This window comes from Trachurus japonicus, chromosome 22, assembly GCF_045865225.1.
Source record: "Trachurus japonicus isolate A0001 chromosome 22, Traja_1.0".
NCBI classification, from domain to species: Eukaryota; Metazoa; Chordata; class Actinopteri; order Carangiformes; family Carangidae; genus Trachurus; species Trachurus japonicus.
Window position 1 is genome coordinate 6,969,188 of NC_140928.1, and position 18,895 is coordinate 6,988,082.

An 18,895-nucleotide genomic window follows, 5' to 3' on the forward strand; every position below is an offset into this window, starting at 1 on the left:
CCATCAGCCTGTCAAGGTCAGACTCATAAAATGTTGTTTTTGTTGTTGTTGAGCCTCTCTCTCTCACACACACACTCACACTCACACATATGTGTTATGAGATCCTGCCCCCACGTGGTCACTGTGAGTATGACAGTCATGGTGCAGCCACGCAGGCGCTTTCACTTCATTTGATGAGTTAGATTTAGTTAGTCTTTTCTTTATTTTTATTCTTTAAATTACCTCCAGTTTTCAAAAGTCACCACTGCAGGTATTATGTTTTCTATAAGATCTCACTCTAACAGCTGTGAGCGACATCATCATGTCAATCAATCAATCTTGTTTACCACAGGTGTTTTAAATGTGATTACTGTATTATAGAAACATCTAGGATATTTGTAGTGTTTGTCACCTACTGTACTGTCAAAGTCTGTAACTGCAGTCTGTTTATTTATTCATTAAACTTAAAGATAATATATCAACATTTTGACGACCTTTAATTGGTAATGGTTGTCCCACATCAACTAATATATCAGATTCATGGTTGTTGTGGAGGCGGTAGTTTATGGGGCTGTTGAATTACATAAAATTATGCCTAGTGGCGTTTCTAATACTTTTGTCTCTACTGTGTTTTTATAAATGTGGTTAGACTGAATATTATGAGGATGTTTGTGGTTTAACAGTAAAATTGAACAGCACCACAAACTAAATCACAGCAACAGTGTGGGGTTTATTTTAGACTGTATGTTGTTGCATTAGACTGTTTTAGATTTAGATGGGTGTACCTAATAAACTGGTCACAGAGTTGACATTATTATCATCTATAGTTGTCTATATTTTTTATACAGTTTTTAGGTATTTGTACTTTACTTTCCCATCAACAATCTCATGACCCACCACCAGATTTATCTTGTGACCCTTGGACGGGACTGACCCTCTATTACAACAGCACAGTGCTGCTGGTCACACCTGGATTCACATGTGTTACTTATCAAATGATGTTAACAGGATGCTGAAGTATAGGTCCTGGATATTGCACAATATATATAAAAAACTCAGTTACATTAAAGCCTTCTGAGAGAACAGTAGGTGTTTGTTTGATAATATAATGGGCATATACGATGATACACTGTTCACATTATTATCATATAGTCGTCTATTTCTGCCTTTTATAGACCAAAGAGACAATTGAACAAGTGACATTAAGTCAACTTTGGAATGTAAAATGTATTACTTAAACTAACATAATGTATAAAAGTGCAGTGTGATGGACTGGTGACCTCACCTGATCCATCCAGTCAATAGACCCAGTATGGAAATGTGTGTGTGTGTGTACACTTATCACAGTGTAAAACATGGTAAAACATTATTAGTATTAATCTTAGAGCAGCAGAGCTGAGGCCGACACGCTCAGTAATTGGCTTTGGAGTTATTCTGCCATGACGGGGAAGTTTTGGATAAGTGAGAGTTTGACCTTTAGGTGGCCTTAAATAAAAAAAAGTCAGGGATTAACCAGCGTCATTAATATTCATCCCCTGAAGACTGAAGCTGTTTGTGGCAATTTATTCAGTAGATGTTGAAATATGAATCGACGTCTCACACTATGGTTAATCAGTGAGACTAGTTGCATGTTGTGTTAGAGGTAATTTTAGACTAAAGAAAACACTCATTTTGTTACCACATTTTATTTTTCAAACAACATATAGAGTACTTTACACAAAAACCAAGCCATCATCCGCTTCAAATATTTACATAAAACTTTGTAGAGAGACAGAAAAAAACATTCTTTGGGTCAGACCATGCAAAACAATAAATAATGTTCCTGACAGCGCTTTGCATGGTGCTTTCAAGACTGCTATTCAGCAATAATAACAATAAAAATAAAAATAAAAATAAAAAAAGCTTCAGATTTTTTAGTTGGCTATACATAAAGCTGCCCTGGTCCTCACAGCCATCAGACATGCCTCAACCTATACGACTAGGCCACAAGACAAGCAGTGACGTTGACTCAGAGTAGGTCAGGTGCACCTCCACACATTTGCTACAGTACAGTATGCACTCGTTTGTTCAGAGGCAATCCACACTATTCTCAATGTAAAAAGCAAAACTGTTGACCAGGATAGATACAGAAAAATGAAAAAAAGAAAAAAAAAAGAAAGTGAGATGTGCAACAGTTTTCGGTGGTGAAAAGCTTAAGATTAGATTACTGTACGTAGAAGAAGATAAAGAAACTGCAGCATCCACGAGAGGATGAAGCACTGTACAACGAAGAAGAAGAACCTCAGATGTTTTTGTTTTTGCTCAGCAAGGCCTTTAAAACGACGATGAGAGAGCGTCACCGAGACACGACGACAACGAGCAGGAGCTTGAAGTTGACGTTTACAAAAAAAAAGTACAGTTCGCACTCCTTTCATCCCTCAGCAAGGCGACAGACAGTGTGCAGATGTGATACCCCTCCTCCCCCCTCCTCTCCTCTCCTCTCCTCTCCTCTCCTCTCCTCTCCTCTCCTCTCCTCTCCTCTCCTCTCCTCTCCTCTCCCCCCCAGTCCTCCTCCAGCAAGCCGGGTCCAGAATCTGCTCCTCTCCTCTTTCTCTCTCTCCATCTTCTCCATCTTCCCTCTTCCCTCTGTCAGCGGTTGGCGGTGGCTCAGGTGATGATCTGTGGCTCCCAGGTCTGGCTGGCCACCTGGGGGCGACACTGCGTGATGACTGGGGGGCCCGTGGGGGTGTTGCTGTCCAGACAGAGGCCGCTCACCATGTGCTGCAGGGCCGTGCCTTTCGGCTTCCACTTCTGCACAGAGACAGAGAGGAAAGAGAGAGAGAGGGATGGAAAAATGAAATCAATCAATCAAATTTTTTTTTATTGTGGAAAAAACACGACAGACAATACAGTGAACATGCATTGATGACTTACAATGACATAAAATGTGAAATTAGGTGTGTGTGTGTGTGTGCGTGTGTAAGTCAGTAAGTGTGTGTCAGTTATAATATATTCTATAAATGGTGATCATAATAATGATGAAAAAGAGACTTGGTGGATAATAATAGTGACTTTGGTCGTAATAACAGTATTGGGGAAAAAAAAAAAAAAAAGATTGAAAAAATAAATTAATAATAATAATAGAAAATAAATAAATAACAATTGTGACAGCAATAACTCAACAGCACTAACTCAACAGCAATAACGACAAAACCAAACAAGCAAACAAACAGAACAACAACAGGGAGAAAATTAAAATAATAATAGTAACAGCGATTATTCTAGAAGTAGAGGGGAGAGATAAGAACCAAAGGTGCAGGAGCGGTGTGGGAGCGGAGGAGAAATGCAAAATAAATAAATAAATAAATAAATAAAAATAATAAATAAATATATAATAGATAGAAATCAATCAATCTCTGTCGTTTAGTTTTGCAGCCGCCGTGCTCGTACCTTCTGCACACACGGACATGAATGAATGATGTGAATCAGCACAGCAGGTTCATGTTTAGATGTGAGTAATAGACTGAGTCAGACCTGGATTACAGTAATCAGACCAGTGATTGACCTCCTCTACTCACAGTGGAAAAATCAAAGCTTAAAAGAAAAAAAAAACCCAACAACGAGCTGGCTGCAGTGTGTGGCGGTCGGCCACCGCAAAACAGAGCAAACTATTTGTTTTAGCTGATAAAACGTCCTGTATGTGCTCCAACTCAGGTCACTTTTCACTTTTGTACGACTTTATTACTTCTAGTCCACTACTTTTCTGAAGGAGTTTTATGTGCTTTTTTACTCAACAACCTTAATTAATATAAAATGTAATATATCAAATAGGTCAAATCGGCTCCACTTTAACAAGCTACAACAATAAAATGCAACTTAAACATTAGTAAAAGAGTAATAATAACACAATATAAAGCAATATTTATAATTGTAAATCACTCACATGGGCAATTCTCTCTGTCTCTTTCTCTGTACCTTTAATAATTCACATATTAGTGTGTGTACAGTATATAAGGCCTTATCAGTTTTGAAGAAGATAGTGAAAAACAACATACTGTATAACATAACGCCAAACTTGCTACTCACTGCTAAGGTTGAGATTGTTTCTGAATGACCTCAAACCTACCTGTTCCTTTTCTCTGCTTCTTATCAATTATCAGTCTGCCTGATCAGTTGACCTGGCTGTACTCTGTGTGTGCATATTTGTGTTTATATATCACATTATATCTAATATTTGCATTTTATTTTGCATAAATAAATAAATGAGTCATAATGGTGGAATATTCAACATGTTGACTTGTTTTGCAGTGCACAGAGAGGTGATTGTGTTCACTGATATAAATCAGACGGACAAAGTATTGGAAACTTGTCTCAGTGTGATGCAACAAGAATTTAACAGCACTAACAAACTACATGCAACAAAAACGACTGCTACAACCTCATGAAGGATTTACTGCAGGGCTGTTGAGTGGGTCTTATCTATAAACTGGCACCTGAGTGACAACATAATCCAGTGACCATGGACACGTGTCTCTTAAAGTACAGGACAAGGTTTATTACTAACTTACTTAATATCATGTCCTCCTGTAAAAAAGCTGCTGCACATTTTCCTAATGTCTGCGTTTTATCGTTCAATCAGTTACTCCTTCACCTTTTCCCTAAAATGAATCACAGCGCACTCTGATGAGGCCGATTCCCACGCGTCGTTTAATTTAACGCACCGTATTATATTTTGTCTCGTGATGTTTTTTCCACTGGGTAACAAGTTGGATAGATTTTGTTTTCTGTTCTCCATAAATCTAATTTTCCAGAGCGAGCTTGACAAAGAAAACTTTACTTTTCGAACCAAGAGTACAGAGAGTGAGAGAGCGTGTCCCTCGTAAACAGGAGGTCCATAAATCACCAGATATCAGGGGGTTTGTTCATTAGCCGGCTGATTAAAAAGTCAAAGCTGAACTCAGAGCAGAGTGCCACGTGCTGCTGATATCTGAGGCAATATGGAGGCTTATCAAAGTGTGTGGGTGAAATCCTGGAGGAGGGGGTGGGGTGTGTGTCTGTGTATATGTGTGTGTCACATTCTGTAAACATACAGTACGTGTGTGTGTTTGCGAAACAAAAGCGAAGGGAGGGAATGAAATCTCAGAGTGAACTTTTAACAGTTGGATAACTTAAGGTTTTAAAGCTTGATGTATTATACACAACAATATACAGTATATGTGTAATAAAGCTGCTCATTATAGTGAACGCTCAGGACTTTCCAAGAATTTCACGCTGTTTATTGTTGCTGGAGAAGCTTTTAGACCTGGATTGGACAAAAAAATACACCACTAAAAACCAAACTAATGAAATTCTTTCAGGATTATACTAAGAAACAATGCAGAGAAAAAAAAAACTCAATAAAAAAATGATGCTTATAAAAGAAAATGTTGCACAACTGCTACAGGGAAAACCCTCTTATTATACTGGTAATGGATGTCATGAGTGAAAAGTATTCGATGAGTAAAAGTGCAGATGAATGAGTAACATCTGTCAGTAAACCAGAGTTACACTTATTTACATCTTTAAAAAACAAAAGACTAACCACAAATCTCTTGTTGGTCAAAGAGTTAAACGCTTCAGTGCTCTTTCATTTAGAAAGAAGAAAGAGTGCATGTAACTTTTTCCTTTCAAAGGGATGAAACACTCAGGACAAAGAAGCCAAATGTCTCCCACAGCAAAAAAAAAAAAGTGATTGCTTGTTAATCTCCCGCTGAACTCTCAGAGGACTGCAGTGCGCCTGCAGAGAGATGACAGGATGGTCTGGCTGCAGTCCCACACACTCACACACATGGTTCAAGTTATTAACTCCCTCTTCGATGTCATAAATCAACCATGCGGCCAACACGGGTCCACATGGGCCGCGAGTGTTCAACATGCACAAAAAAAAAGAAGGGAGGAAGAGTGTGAGAGAGGAACAGGGTGGGGTCCGAGGTTATGGGAGCGCTTGTTCGGCTGCGGCATCGGAGAGATATGAACTATCTTTTGGCAGGAGCTGCTGCACCAATCAGGTCGCTCGGATCGTCTCAGCCTCCTCCTGGCAGCAGCAGCATCATCATTATCATCATCATCGTGAGCAGCAGCAGCTGTCGGGCTGCTTAACATCTGTCCTGGAACCTCCTCTTATCTCCAGATCATTCATGTCTCAGTGCAGCGCTGTGAGTGGCACATCAAGGTCGAATGGAGCGTTTCACTCCAAAATAATAACTTAAAACTTAAAAACTAAGACGCACAGTTAACATGACTGATCGTGGAAGATTAAAGCCTGACGTCTTTTTTCTTAACCTTTCGTTTACCTCGTGACTTCGCAGAATTAAAGACACTTGCTTGTGTGTTTTTTTTCCCATCCTTGTTGGTCCTTGAAGGGATAGTTCAACATTTTGGCAAATTCTCCTATCACCATAATCCGTATAGTCATAGCAGCAGGTTCATTACCTTTAATTATCGGTGCATGTTGTTTTGAGATCAGCGGGGCAGAGACGTGAGCTGCTCAGTGAACACAATGGAGGTGAACGGTACTTTCGCCTTTCCCTCATCAAACTCATCAAATACACAATCCAACAACTCCAAAACGGTCTGGTGGACAAGTTGTGACCTGCACATTCACCACGCTATGAAATAATAATGTATGTAACATTACAACACATGAAGCAAATACTCTGAACCGGCTGCATTTGCCTCTAAAACAACTCAGTCTCGTAATGTTACATGATTATTTCATAGCGTGGTGAATGTGCAGGTCACAACTTGTCCACCAGAGCGTTTTGGAGTTGTTGGATTGTGTATTTGATGAGTTTGATGAGGGACAGGGGACCTGTACCGTTCACCTCCATTGTGTTCACTGAGCAGCTCACGTCTCTGCCCCGCCGATCTCAAAACAACATGCACCGATAATTAAAGGTAATGAACCTGCTGCTATGACTATAGGGATTATGGTGATAGGAGAATTTGCCAAAAATGTTGAACTATCCTTTTAATTAAACATAGTTGTTCTTGTCTCCTCACCTGTCTGGGCTCTTTTGTGTTGCAGGGCTCCATCTTGACCTTTGACCCTGTTGTGAAGGCAGAAATGGCCAAGCAGAGGTCCTGCTGTCGGATCAGCGGCTCTATCAGCTCCCATCTCTGCAAAACACCAGAGGACACTGATCAGAGCTCATGTGATTTTCCATTTGGTTTCTTTTATAATGCGCAAGTATTAGATTTGCGCATTAGGGCCGTCTCAGCTCACTATTAATCAAAATAAAATATTTCCTCAGTAACCTTCAATCCAACAGGTTTGTGTCAGCATTGAAACTAAGACCTTTAACTTACTGGGTTGCATTTTTGCAGCGCTATCAATCACAAACCAAAACTTCTGTCGGGGCTGTTTTTTTTTTTTTTTTGAGATGAAGGCTGGATTTGCTTCCTGGAAACAGAGGAACTGGTCCAAGTTTTCTCCTCAGCCACATTTGCTTGTCAGTGATGAACTTTTGAATTTCTCATATCACTTTCAGGCCTTAATCTGAACCACAGGTTGGAAGTGACGGATGATAAGTGTGACATACAGCTGAGTTTATACTGTACTATGCATCACAAGGAGGAATATAGTGAGGTTTTGGCACATTGTTCCTCCTCTGAAGATTATTTAACACATGGGTATCAGTTCAGAAGGTATTTTTTTCATCTTGGTAACAGACTGTTTTTTAATTTTTTTTTTTAAAGAGACCCTGAGGAGTTTGCTTTTGGTTATAAAAGAGTCTCATATTAATGTGGATGAATCTATGTTACCAACACTTGTTAATGGGTCCATTTTCGATAAATATATTGTTTTGTCTTTATATTTTGTCTTTATGTTATTTTGATATTATTATTCAGTGGTGAAAGTGACTACAAGGAGTTTCGGAAAGCAAAGTGTTTTCACACTACATTTCCCACGGTGAAATTCTTGGATCGGCGCAAGACAGACAGAAGCATTTGCCAAGAATGTTTTCATTAATCAAGAACGAAGGTCGGAGGTTCAAAGACCATAAACGATGCCAACCAGCGTCCAGGAAACTGAAAAGCTGCTGCTAAATAATATCAAAATAACTATAATGACAAAACGATATTATTTATCGAAAATGGACCCGTTAACAAGTGTGGGTAACGTAGATTCATCCACATTAATACAAGACTCTTTTATAACCAAAAGCAAACTCCTCTGGGTCTCTTTAAGGGGAAGAGAGAAGGAAAGGGAAGATAAAGAAAGGGAAGGGAAGAAGGAAGGAAAAGGGGAAGAAGAAAAGAAAAAAAAATCAAATCAAAAACTTGCACCACTGTTACTAGTTTGCACTTGTATTGCTACTATTGTGCCTTCTACTTTTTTAATGTATATTTTCTTTTTCTTCCTAGTTTAGTTTTATATGCTCCTATTTATATATATATTCTAGATTTGTATTTTAGATTTTTAGATCATTTTAAATGTTTATTGTTTGCACTGAGGGTCTGAGAGAAATGCAGTTTAGATCGTCTGTTTGCCCTGTATATTGTAGAATTGACAATAAAGTTGACTTGGACTTTGATTAACAAGTTGATAAAAAAGTAATATTCTTCCAAAGAAAAGCAAAACAAAACAAATGCATCACTTATCTGAGTCGTTTATGTTATTAAATAAAAAAGAAAAGACAAAGAAACACATTACATAAGCAACATAGTGATCTCAGTTTCTACACATCCAAGGATCAATGTAATTGCTTACGCTTGACGTTGTCTCTGGGGCTTTTTATATCCTCATATCAGTGCATTAAATGTTAATAACCCTCCACATCTGCGTGATCGGGTCATATTCCTGCACATTTACTTGTATTTCACAGCAATAACCCATCCTGTAAGTGAATGAACCCTCGGTCTCCAGAGGAAACTGACCTGTGATTGTGGCCTGTTGGCTCCGATGACCCTGCACTCTGCCAGGCCGAGGATGTCGGTCCCACGGGTCTCCAGACACAAACCTCCTTGTTTGAGCACACTGGACACCGCCTCCTGCTCAGGGACCCTGAGGGAAACATTTACAGAGAGGAGCCAGGTCAGAGAAAGGTCTTATTACAACAGATTGGGCTGAACCGACTTGACTCTTCTTTGCCCCTTCGCTGAATAGCTGAATCACACCGACGACGACTAATCCGCCTCATTACAACATCTGCTTATAAAGATAGATGGTTACAGTTTGAGATACCACAGTTATTTGGAGAAGGGCCACGGATACAACCAGATGGAGAAGAGGTGGAGGCTTTTCTTGAGAAACAGGCTGGTGGGACACACTCTGATAACCCCCCTCCCCGATGATTCCCATCCAAATCAGATACAGTCGCTGCTGTATATTTAGATTATTAGCTCTGAACTTGAAGGTCAAGGCAGCCTGAGGGGATTCAAGATTATTTTTTGCGCAAAAAAAAGAAAAGAAAAATCCCTAGTGCATTTGTCAATGTGGGTTTCTTCCTTTTGAAATGAAATGAAATGATGGTTAAAAAGTCGTTCTGCCTCATTTCTGGCCCTTGGCCTCCTCCAATAATCAATCAAAACAAACTTATTTCTGTTTTGTTGGTTTTTAAGTGGTGTTGAAGTGGTAGGATAACCTTGCTTCTCTTTGGTGCTCCATAATAAACACAAACACAACATGAATATTCAGATTTTCATCAGGGCCACAGGTCAGAAAAGAAGTCATGCACAAAGGTCAACCTGCAACTTGCAAACATGTTTCAATCCCCCTTTGTTTAAAAAGCGTTTTAGCCTCGTGCTCTCTTTCTCTCTCTCATGCATGTTTGACCTGTTTTCAGAAGGACGTTTTCACATTGATCTGCTGAAGTTGCCCTGTGTTCACCTTTAATCTCAGTTTAACACCTGAATATACAAACAGGATTTTTAAACCAGTCACGGTTCAGTATAAGACTTGTAAAAAACGTTAAATGTCAGTTAAATGTCAGATATTCAGCCGCTTATTTGAAGGAAACCTTTAACCTTTCTCTTATGTTCGGGTTACCAGTGACCCGTTTTCAGGTTTTAAATGCATAAGTACCACATAAATTTGTTTATAGCATCAAGGCTTTTTGACTTTGTCAGGAACCTCTATTTGAACAAAATAAAACAATTTTTTTTTTTTCCCACCAAATTCTAAAATGCTCTGGTTGACATTTGTGGTGTTAGGGTCAATTTTGACCCGGTTATAACGATAAGAACAAGTTAAAACTGAAATCTTAAGTGCAAAACCAACCTTTTCATGGATAAAGAACAATGTAACCAAGAGATGAAAAACAAATTGGATGAAAAAAAAAAATGTTTTTAGTGTATTTTACAGCTCAAAACTGACCCAAACACCATAGATGGTAGCAGACAGCTAACACAAGACGAAGGTTAAATGTCATTAAAGTGATTCAATAGTGAGTGTTTGTGTTGTACCTCAGCTCAGGATAGACGTTCTCCATGTACCAGCGGAAAGGTTTGCAGTTCAGCTTCCGCCGCAGGGTCAACCGGTCGGCGATGCTGCACAAACATAACATCAATATGATGTTGGGATAAACGGGGGATAAAATAGAGATATAGGGGGGAAAAAAGGATCAAAACAGGATGGACGGGAGGACAGAGAAGACAGAGCATGAGTCACAGCGAGGGAGTTAGAGCTAGATCTACCAAACAGAAAACTAAAACCTAAGCAGCTTGGTGAAGAAAACTCAGCTAACGGGGATTTTTTACCAACAACAGTGTTAAACCAGAAACAACTCATTTCTGCTAATCAGGGCTTTTGGTTGTAATCCACAAACACAGCAATGGCTTTATGCAAATGTCCCGAACAATTAGTGAGCTGCTGCTTCTGAAACACACTGAGAGAGGAGGAGAGGAAGAAGAAGATGATGATGACAAAACAAAACACAAACCTCCCGAAGGCCTTGCCCTGGGCCGACGGCCTGGCCGAGTAGTAATACTGTTTATACTCGTCCATCCACACCTCCGCTGCCCGCCGGGTGTTCCTGCAGCGACACAGACACAACACAACACCTGCTGCTCAGACACAGTAATGACAGTGCTGTGGGCATTCCTGCAGCCACATCTAATGGTTGGTTGTCTGACTGTCGCACACAGCAGCAGAACCTCAGACGCCACAGAAACCAATAAACAAACAAACAGAAAAAAAAACCCCAAACACTTCCATGAGGAATTTGAAGTGTGTTTCCAAGTGAAAAGATTTGGATGGTTTGGATTTAGGACTGTGAGAAATACAAGATTTTTAAACTAAACTAGATCCATATGTGTGTGTACAGCTGGTAAATGTGTGTTCAGGACAGAATAAAGTGGCTCCCAGCTCAGTTTTGATTCGTCTGTTGAATCTTTTCTCTATTGAAAACACTCTATAAACTCACTTTTTTTTGTTTGTTGCTAAACTAAAAAACAAACAAACATATGTATGTCTGTAATACTTAGCACAGATTTCATTTACTAATGGATGCTTGGTAGTTCACTGCTTAGGAGTCTGGATGACGTGGAGAAGCTGAAGCGTCTTTTTCAGTTTGATATATTTGCATTTTCTTCATATCTCGAAAAGGCCAGGGCAATGAGAAGAAGAGCTATTGTATATACAGATGAATCTTGTTAGTAGTCTTAAGTATTTTATGTATTTGTCGTATGTACATTTGTGTGGCGGGTAATGCCAACAGGGAGGATTGTCTAGTTTCTGATGTTCTTAGTAAATGTGTCTTGTAATCCCGTATGGGATGGGCCACAATGGTGACACGACACAAAAATAAAATATTCATTCAATCATTCATTCATAATACATCGTTAAGAGGATGAGATACAATGATCTCATGGAAGAAACAGAAAAATAACGTGTAATATCTCTGCTAATCTTGAGCTGATTTAACTGCATATAATATATATTTCCCGGTCGACTCCTGTTCTGCCGATCAGATCTTCGTCGACATCTTCAAAACCTCTAATCATGAGCGAGAGGATTTTTAGGTGTGAGCGGTTCACCGTTTTTACATTACATGACTTTTCAAACTGTCGCTCCCTGGTCCAAATGTGTGAAAAGCGTGAAATGTTCCTGCTCAAGCACTTCGCTTCACTCTGAGCTGAGCTGTGTGGCTCATATTTAAAGGGATAGTTCAACATTTTGGCAAATTGGCCCATTGCCATAATCCCTAGTTTTAGCAGTAGGTTCGTTACCTTTATTTGTCGGTGCAAGCTATTTTTAGAACAGCGGAGCAGAGCTGTGAGCTGCTCAGAGCTACGCTATGGAGGCTAATGGGAATACACAATACAAACACACAATCCAACAACTCCAAAACGCTCTGGTGGACAAGTTGTGACCTGCACATTCACCACGCTATGAGATAATAACAGAACGATACCAGACAGAGTTGTTTTAGAGGTAAATGCAGACACTGTCCCCAATGGGAACGTGCATCAGCGGTTTTGCATGAATTTACCTCTAAAACAACTCTGTCTCGTTGTTGGATTGTGCATTTGATGAGTTTGATGAGGGAAAGCAAGAAATCCCATGAGCCTCCGTAGCGTAGCTCTGAGCAGCTCACAGCTCTGCTCCACCGTTCTAAAAATATCTTGCACCAACAATTAAAGGTAACGAACCTACTGCCATGACTATAGGGATTATGGCAATGTGCCAATTTGCCAAAATGTTGAGCTATCCCTTTAAGGCTAAAGACTAAAAAGATCATCAACCATCTCTGCAGCTGGGATTTTTGTTCTGTTTTATTGTGCAGTGTGTCCATGTCGACCCACTCACTTGATGTAGGTGAGAGCGTTGCCTTCTGGGAAGTCGTACGGGTGTCGTTTCCTGAACACGTGCCCCACGCGGCTGCAGGGAAGAATCTCCAGGCTTCCTCCGCACATCCACACCCGGAAAGAAAGCTCTGCAGGAAGGAAGGAGGGAGGGAAGACACGGAGGATGAAGACAAGACATGTAGTTATCTAAAGGTGGTGTCTGTCTGTCTGTCTCTAAATTACACTCTTTACCCTGCACTGTCCCAGTTTCAGCCTGGTCATGTTCACCTGCTACATTTTTTTTTCATGCAGCACATCACTGTAATCTGTAAATCGATATGAAATCTGCTGTGGCTGAGGAGTTAATGCTCTGCTGCTGCTGCCTTCTTGCAAATTCCAAGGACACGTTTGGCATTTTGTAGCTCAGACCCATGATACTGCAGGACGGACCTGTGCAGCATCTAAAAGCTTCTGCAGTCAGACAGGACGCAACACGACTAAATACAGGGAGTTAAGACACAGTAAAGTGAAGCACCATCATTATGACAAACAGTTAAAGTAAAAGTTGTAGTGCAAATATACACTGTTACTACAGAGACACCTGAAAGACAGATCTATATAAATGCAAAATGGATGATTTAATCTGAAGTATGAAGTTAAAATTCCCTCTCCTGATACTTAACTCTGAACATTTCATTATCACTCATGTGTTTAACTTCATGACCTTTTCAGTCAACAGAAACAGTTGTGTTTCTCAAACAAACAAAGTGGTCACTGTGACAAATAAACACACACTTCTTCACCCCTGAATAAACATAATTTTCGGGAAATAAATGATTCAGTGTTCTTGTAAACACAAGAGACTCTTTATTAGTTTACACTAAATGGGACAGAACATTATTCTCCTCATTGTGCACAGTAATGGAGGTGAATCCAGGTCAAATCCATTCTCCCTTATGGATGTTATTTACGTTTAGAGATAACTTGTGTGATCTTCTAGTCACTTATTTAAAGGGATAGCTCAACATTTTGGCAAATTGGCCCATTGCCATAATCCCTATAGCCATAGCAGTAGGTTCGTTACCTTTAATTGTCGGTGCAAGCTATTTTTAGAACGGCGGAGCGGAGCCGTGAGCTGCTCAGAGCTACGCTACGGAGGCTAATGGGATTTCTTGGTTTCCCTCATCAAGCTCATCAAATACACAATCCAACAACTCCAAAACGCTCTGGTGGACAAGTTGTGACCTGCACATTCACCACGCTATGAGATAATAACAGAACGTTTCGAGACGTTGTTGTTTTTTTCGAGGTAAATACAAAGACTGCTTGCTGAAAAACTGTCCCTGAAGGCAACGTGCATCAGTGGTTTTGCATGTATTTACCTCTAAAACAACTCTGTCTCATAACGTTCTGTTGTTATCTCATAGTGTGGTGAATGTGCAGGTCACAACTTGTCCACCAGAGCGTTTTTGGATTGTGTATTTGATGAGTTTGATGAGGGAAATCAAGAAATCCCATTAGCCTCCGTAGCATAGTTCTGAGCAGCTCACGGCTCTGCTCCGCCGTTCTAAAAATAGCTTGCACCGACAATTAAAGGTAACGAACCTACTGCTATGACCATAGGGATTATGGCAATGGGCCAATTTGCCAAAATGTTGAACTATCCCTTTAAATAAGTGACTTTAATCTAAAGCTTTTTTAGAAAATGCCAGAGGATAAATTCTGAAATCAATTGTACTTATTTAAAGACTCAGAGTGTAGGACGTCTGTGGAGGATGATGAATTACTAAAAAGTCACATTATTCTGATTCGAGTGATAGTTCATCATCATGAGTGAGTGCGAACTCACCGAAGTTCTCCCCTCCCCAGATGTCCATGTGGGTGTCGTACTGGCCCAGGTGGTTGAACCAGCTCTTGTCCATGACGAAGATCCCGCCGGCGATGACGGGAGTCCTGCAGAGAGGAGGGGAGGGTGAGTTTTTTTTACAAGCCTGAAGACGACGATAAGCTTTCTAACTCTGCAGATGAACTCGACACACTTCAATGTGTGATTTATTTCCATCGGAAAACGACAAGTCAAAATAAGTCACGGAGTTTGGATTCCTCGACCGCTGCCATTTATTTATTTGTTCCACAGGAAACAGACGCAGCGGACAGAGAGATGGCCGATGAGGGGTTGTAATAACACAGACCCAGCTGCTGATCATATGACCTTTCTGTCTTCTAGGATCAGTCATTTTTCCAGTACATTAGTAAATACATAATATTTCCTAATAAAGTATATAAACAATAAAATAATTAAATGGTTCGCACGCCGCACGGCTCCAATGCTCAATAGAATTTATTAATAAAATGACGTTTCCAGCGTCATGTTCGTCATCAGACTTACAAGACGCCTTAAATACCCACGTGATGTGGTCACATGATGTCATGATACATTACGAGACAAGAAACAAAAAGAAAAATCATACTCCTGTCAGAAATGATCCAACGTATTACAAATTAAATCCTAAACTACACCACACTGCAAGAAATAAAGATGAATAAAAAATATGTCAAGTATGGTGTTTTGTTTTATCTTGTCTATAATGTATCATGACATCACATGATCACATTAAAGGACTAGTTCACCAAAAAATGACATTCAGCCATTAGTGACTCACCCTCATGCTGATGAATACTCCAGAGTAGTTTTTTATTCCTCAAAGTGCATCTGGAGACCCAGTAGGGGGGGTTCGTAGTCCAACGTAATCCTTATATGAGAGTCAATAGCACCCGACACAAAGAAGTCCATAAAACTACACAAAAACCTTATAATATTCCTCCACACTGCTCGTCTACTGCAATCCAAGTGTCGTGAAGGGATATAGTCCAGAGTTTACTCGAAATACAGGACTGTTTAGGCTGTAAAAATGTCCTAAATTACGTTGTTTCCAGTAAACTCTGGACTATATCTCTTCAGGACACTTGGATTGCAGTGGACGAGCAGTAAGGAGGAATATTACAAGGTTTTTGTGTAGTTTATGGATGTTTTTGTGTCGGGTGCTATTTTCGTTGGACTACGAACCGGCCTCCCGGGTCTCCAGATGCACTTTGAGGAATAAAAAACTACTCCGGAGTATTCATCAGCATGAGGGTGAGTCAATAATGACTGCATTTCATTTTTTGGTGAACTATTCCTTTAAGAGCATGACACACTCAGAGCCCTGCAGTGTGTGAACCGTTTAATTCATTTTTTGTTCTTTGTGTTTTTGGGCCTTGTTGGATTTAGATGTGTGTGCTGACTTCTTTGTGTACGTTTCTCCTAATAAAATATATGTTATTAATGATTCTTCCAATTTGGTAAATCAACACTACGGCTCCGTGAAAGAGGAGGAAGAGGAATGATAATGAGTGTTGTGGACGCAGCTACCTGATTGGCTGCGTGGGGTCACTTCTCGCCATTTTCTGCTCGATGGGAATCTGCTCCCATTTGAAGTGAAGGCTCCAGTCAAATCCTGAAAGACCAAGGAATAAAAAAGACAGCACAAGTGAGACGGCATGTCAAATCCAGCAGTTAAATTTACAACCACTTCTGTCCAGACATCAGTTCATCTGACGCCGCCAAGAAGACAACGAGGAGTATCCTGCTCATCCTGGCTTCGGCTCCATCGCTCATACCGATCATAACTACTAGTCCTCACAGTAAAATCTGCTTTACACTTGAAGGAAAACTTTCTATTTCCACTTAAACTTTACACCCTGACTGACTTGAATCCATTTTCCAAAAGTTTCAGAGCTTGATCTGGCAAAGCGTTGTGATGTCACACAACGAGGGCTTGTGAATGTGAAACAGGGGCTTTCCCCGAACACAGCTGTGTGTTATTATAAGTGTTTCTCTGCGTGATGATTTGTGTTGCGCGTCCTGACCTCCTCTCAAGTCGGCGGAGGCAGCCAAGTAGGCGAAGTTGTCCAGGCTGATGACGTCAATGATGGGGCTGACCACACGCGTATGGTCCTGCATGGGAGGAGAAGACACATTACCATTCAGACACTTCGCAAGACGTGATTAAACACCTCATACTCAAACTCCTATAAGTATTTACAGTACGTGCTCCTGCATGGATGGAAGCAATAAAAGTTGTGAAAGTCAGTGTGTTTTATAATAGTTTTAGTATTAGGACATGAGAAAGTGGGTAAGGTAATCATGAAATGCACAACACTGGCATAGCTCCAGGGACGGTGATGCCGGTTGGTCAGTTCACCGCTTTAAAGGGATAGTTCACCCAAAATTCAAATTTCACTCATTATCTACTCACCCTCATGTCGACTAAGGGCTGGGAGAAGTTTCAGAGTCCTCCGTGCCTTCTCTGAGTTACAGCGGGGCTCCGTGCAGCACTGCATGTCCATATGACGGTTGCAAACGGAGCTTACTTTTCTTCGTCCAAAAAAACATCCAAATACCTCCATAGTGCTCGTATGTAATGTCCCTCTTGTATTGAAGCCCTGACATGAGAAATTGTTCTGAAAAAAATTAAATAAGTCTATGTTTTAAGCTTGTTTGTAGCAGAAGCTCCCAGCACTGCTCTTCCTGGTCCGACCAAATCTTGCGCGATTTGCATTGACACCCAGTTCACGGCTCCGCAAATCGTGCGAGATTCCGGCAGAGCAACACTGGGAGCTTCCGCCTTTTTGGACGAAGAAAAGTGGTATCCATTCACAACCATTATATGGACATGCAGTGCTGCACGGAGCCCCACTGTAACTCAGAGAAGCCACAGAGGACTCTGAAACTTCTCCCAGCCCTTAGTCAACATGAGGGTCAGTAGATAATGAGTGAAATTTGAATTTTGGGTGAACTATCCCTTTAAACATCTAATACTCCTACAAGTATATACAGTACATGCTCCCTCTGCACGGATGGAAGCAATAAAAGTTGTGAAAGTCAGTGTGTTTTATAATAGTTTTAGTATTAGGACATGAGAAAGTGGGTCGGTTCACCGCTTTGATCTGATCTGAAAAATAATTTCAGCAGGTACTGGATGGACTGACATGACATTTATTTTCATTCACAGTGTTTGGAGGATGAATATCAACAGATTTCACAGTCCTCTGACTTTTCATCCAGTGCCAACAGTGTTATTATCTCAGTCAGTGTTTTGACAGATGTCGATGTAGATAATTATATTGTATTTTGCTGTGAAGATGTCAGTATGAAAATCGTCACCGTACCAACCACAACCATCTCTCTATTTACCTTTATTTTACCACGTCGGATCAAAAGCTTCGTCAGCCTCGGCTTTTATCCCCCCTGCAATTTGATGTTGCATTAAAACTTCACAGAGAAGCGAAAGAGGTTTGAGAGCTCAGCATTACTTTTGTTTTTTAAGAGTCAGCATGAACAAGTATCGCTGCTTTACATCAAATCTTTCTGCAGCAGCGGTCATGGTAACTATCTCCTAAAATCTAAATGAATGCAAATATCACATTTATTTTCTATTGCTATAACTGCTGCTAGTACTCTGTCCTATTTTATATGTATGCAGGTTGCTATCTGTTTTCTTATTGTTGTAACTGCTGCTAATACTACTGTATGTTTTTTCTTATACTTACGCAGGTAGCTTCCTATTATTATCTGACTAAACCTGGCATATTTACATGACGTGATGTGCGCGTCACTAATTGTTCATTAATGTGCATTGTCCTCGTCAAATAAACAATAAAATAATAAAAAAATAAAAATAATATCTATTCTATGGTGCAGTCCAGATTTTTCATCAATTTCATTTCACGACATGTTAAAGCAGTCATGGAATCAACTGTTGGTGCATAGTTAATCTAGTATGTTCATGTGCAGAAAATCATATTAACAACAATTTTGTGTGTAATCTGCTTCTTTTCCTGACTTTACTTGACATAACACTTTGCATTTAGAAATTTTACGTTAAGAATTTCACGTTAAAAGATGAGAAAAGATACAACGCGCTAATGCCAGAACATTTTATCGAACAGTGTTGTAATCAGACTTGAGTCTTTCTCAACATGGTTAAGTTCAACAGATTAATCAAGATCTCTTTTTTGTGAGTCTGGAGTGCAAATTGATGAATATTAAATATTGCACCACCACTTTGTGTGGTCGCTCAGTCTCCCAGTGGACGATGTGACGCAACACAGGCTCGATGATTAACTG

General features: G+C 40.1%; 1 protein-coding gene across 1 annotated transcript in view; it reads right to left on the reverse strand.

Annotated features, from left to right (window-relative positions):
- Positions 1–2,515: 2,515 nt before the first annotated feature.
- Positions 2,516–18,895, reverse strand: part of galnt16 (UDP-N-acetyl-alpha-D-galactosamine:polypeptide N-acetylgalactosaminyltransferase 16) — a 47,750-nt gene continuing 31,370 nt past the window's right edge. The window contains exons 7-15 of the mRNA XM_085768335.1: positions 16,636–16,723; positions 16,139–16,223; positions 14,576–14,679; positions 12,749–12,875; positions 10,881–10,973; positions 10,405–10,488; positions 8,878–9,004; positions 7,000–7,116; positions 2,516–2,769 (exon numbers count right to left, since the gene is read on the reverse strand). Coding sequence (XP_085624461.1) covers positions 2,626–2,769; positions 7,000–7,116; positions 8,878–9,004; positions 10,405–10,488; positions 10,881–10,973; positions 12,749–12,875; positions 14,576–14,679; positions 16,139–16,223; positions 16,636–16,723 — 969 coding nt within the window. The 3' untranslated portion in view covers positions 2,516–2,625. The remainder of the gene's footprint in view (positions 2,770–6,999; positions 7,117–8,877; positions 9,005–10,404; positions 10,489–10,880; positions 10,974–12,748; positions 12,876–14,575; positions 14,680–16,138; positions 16,224–16,635; positions 16,724–18,895) is intronic.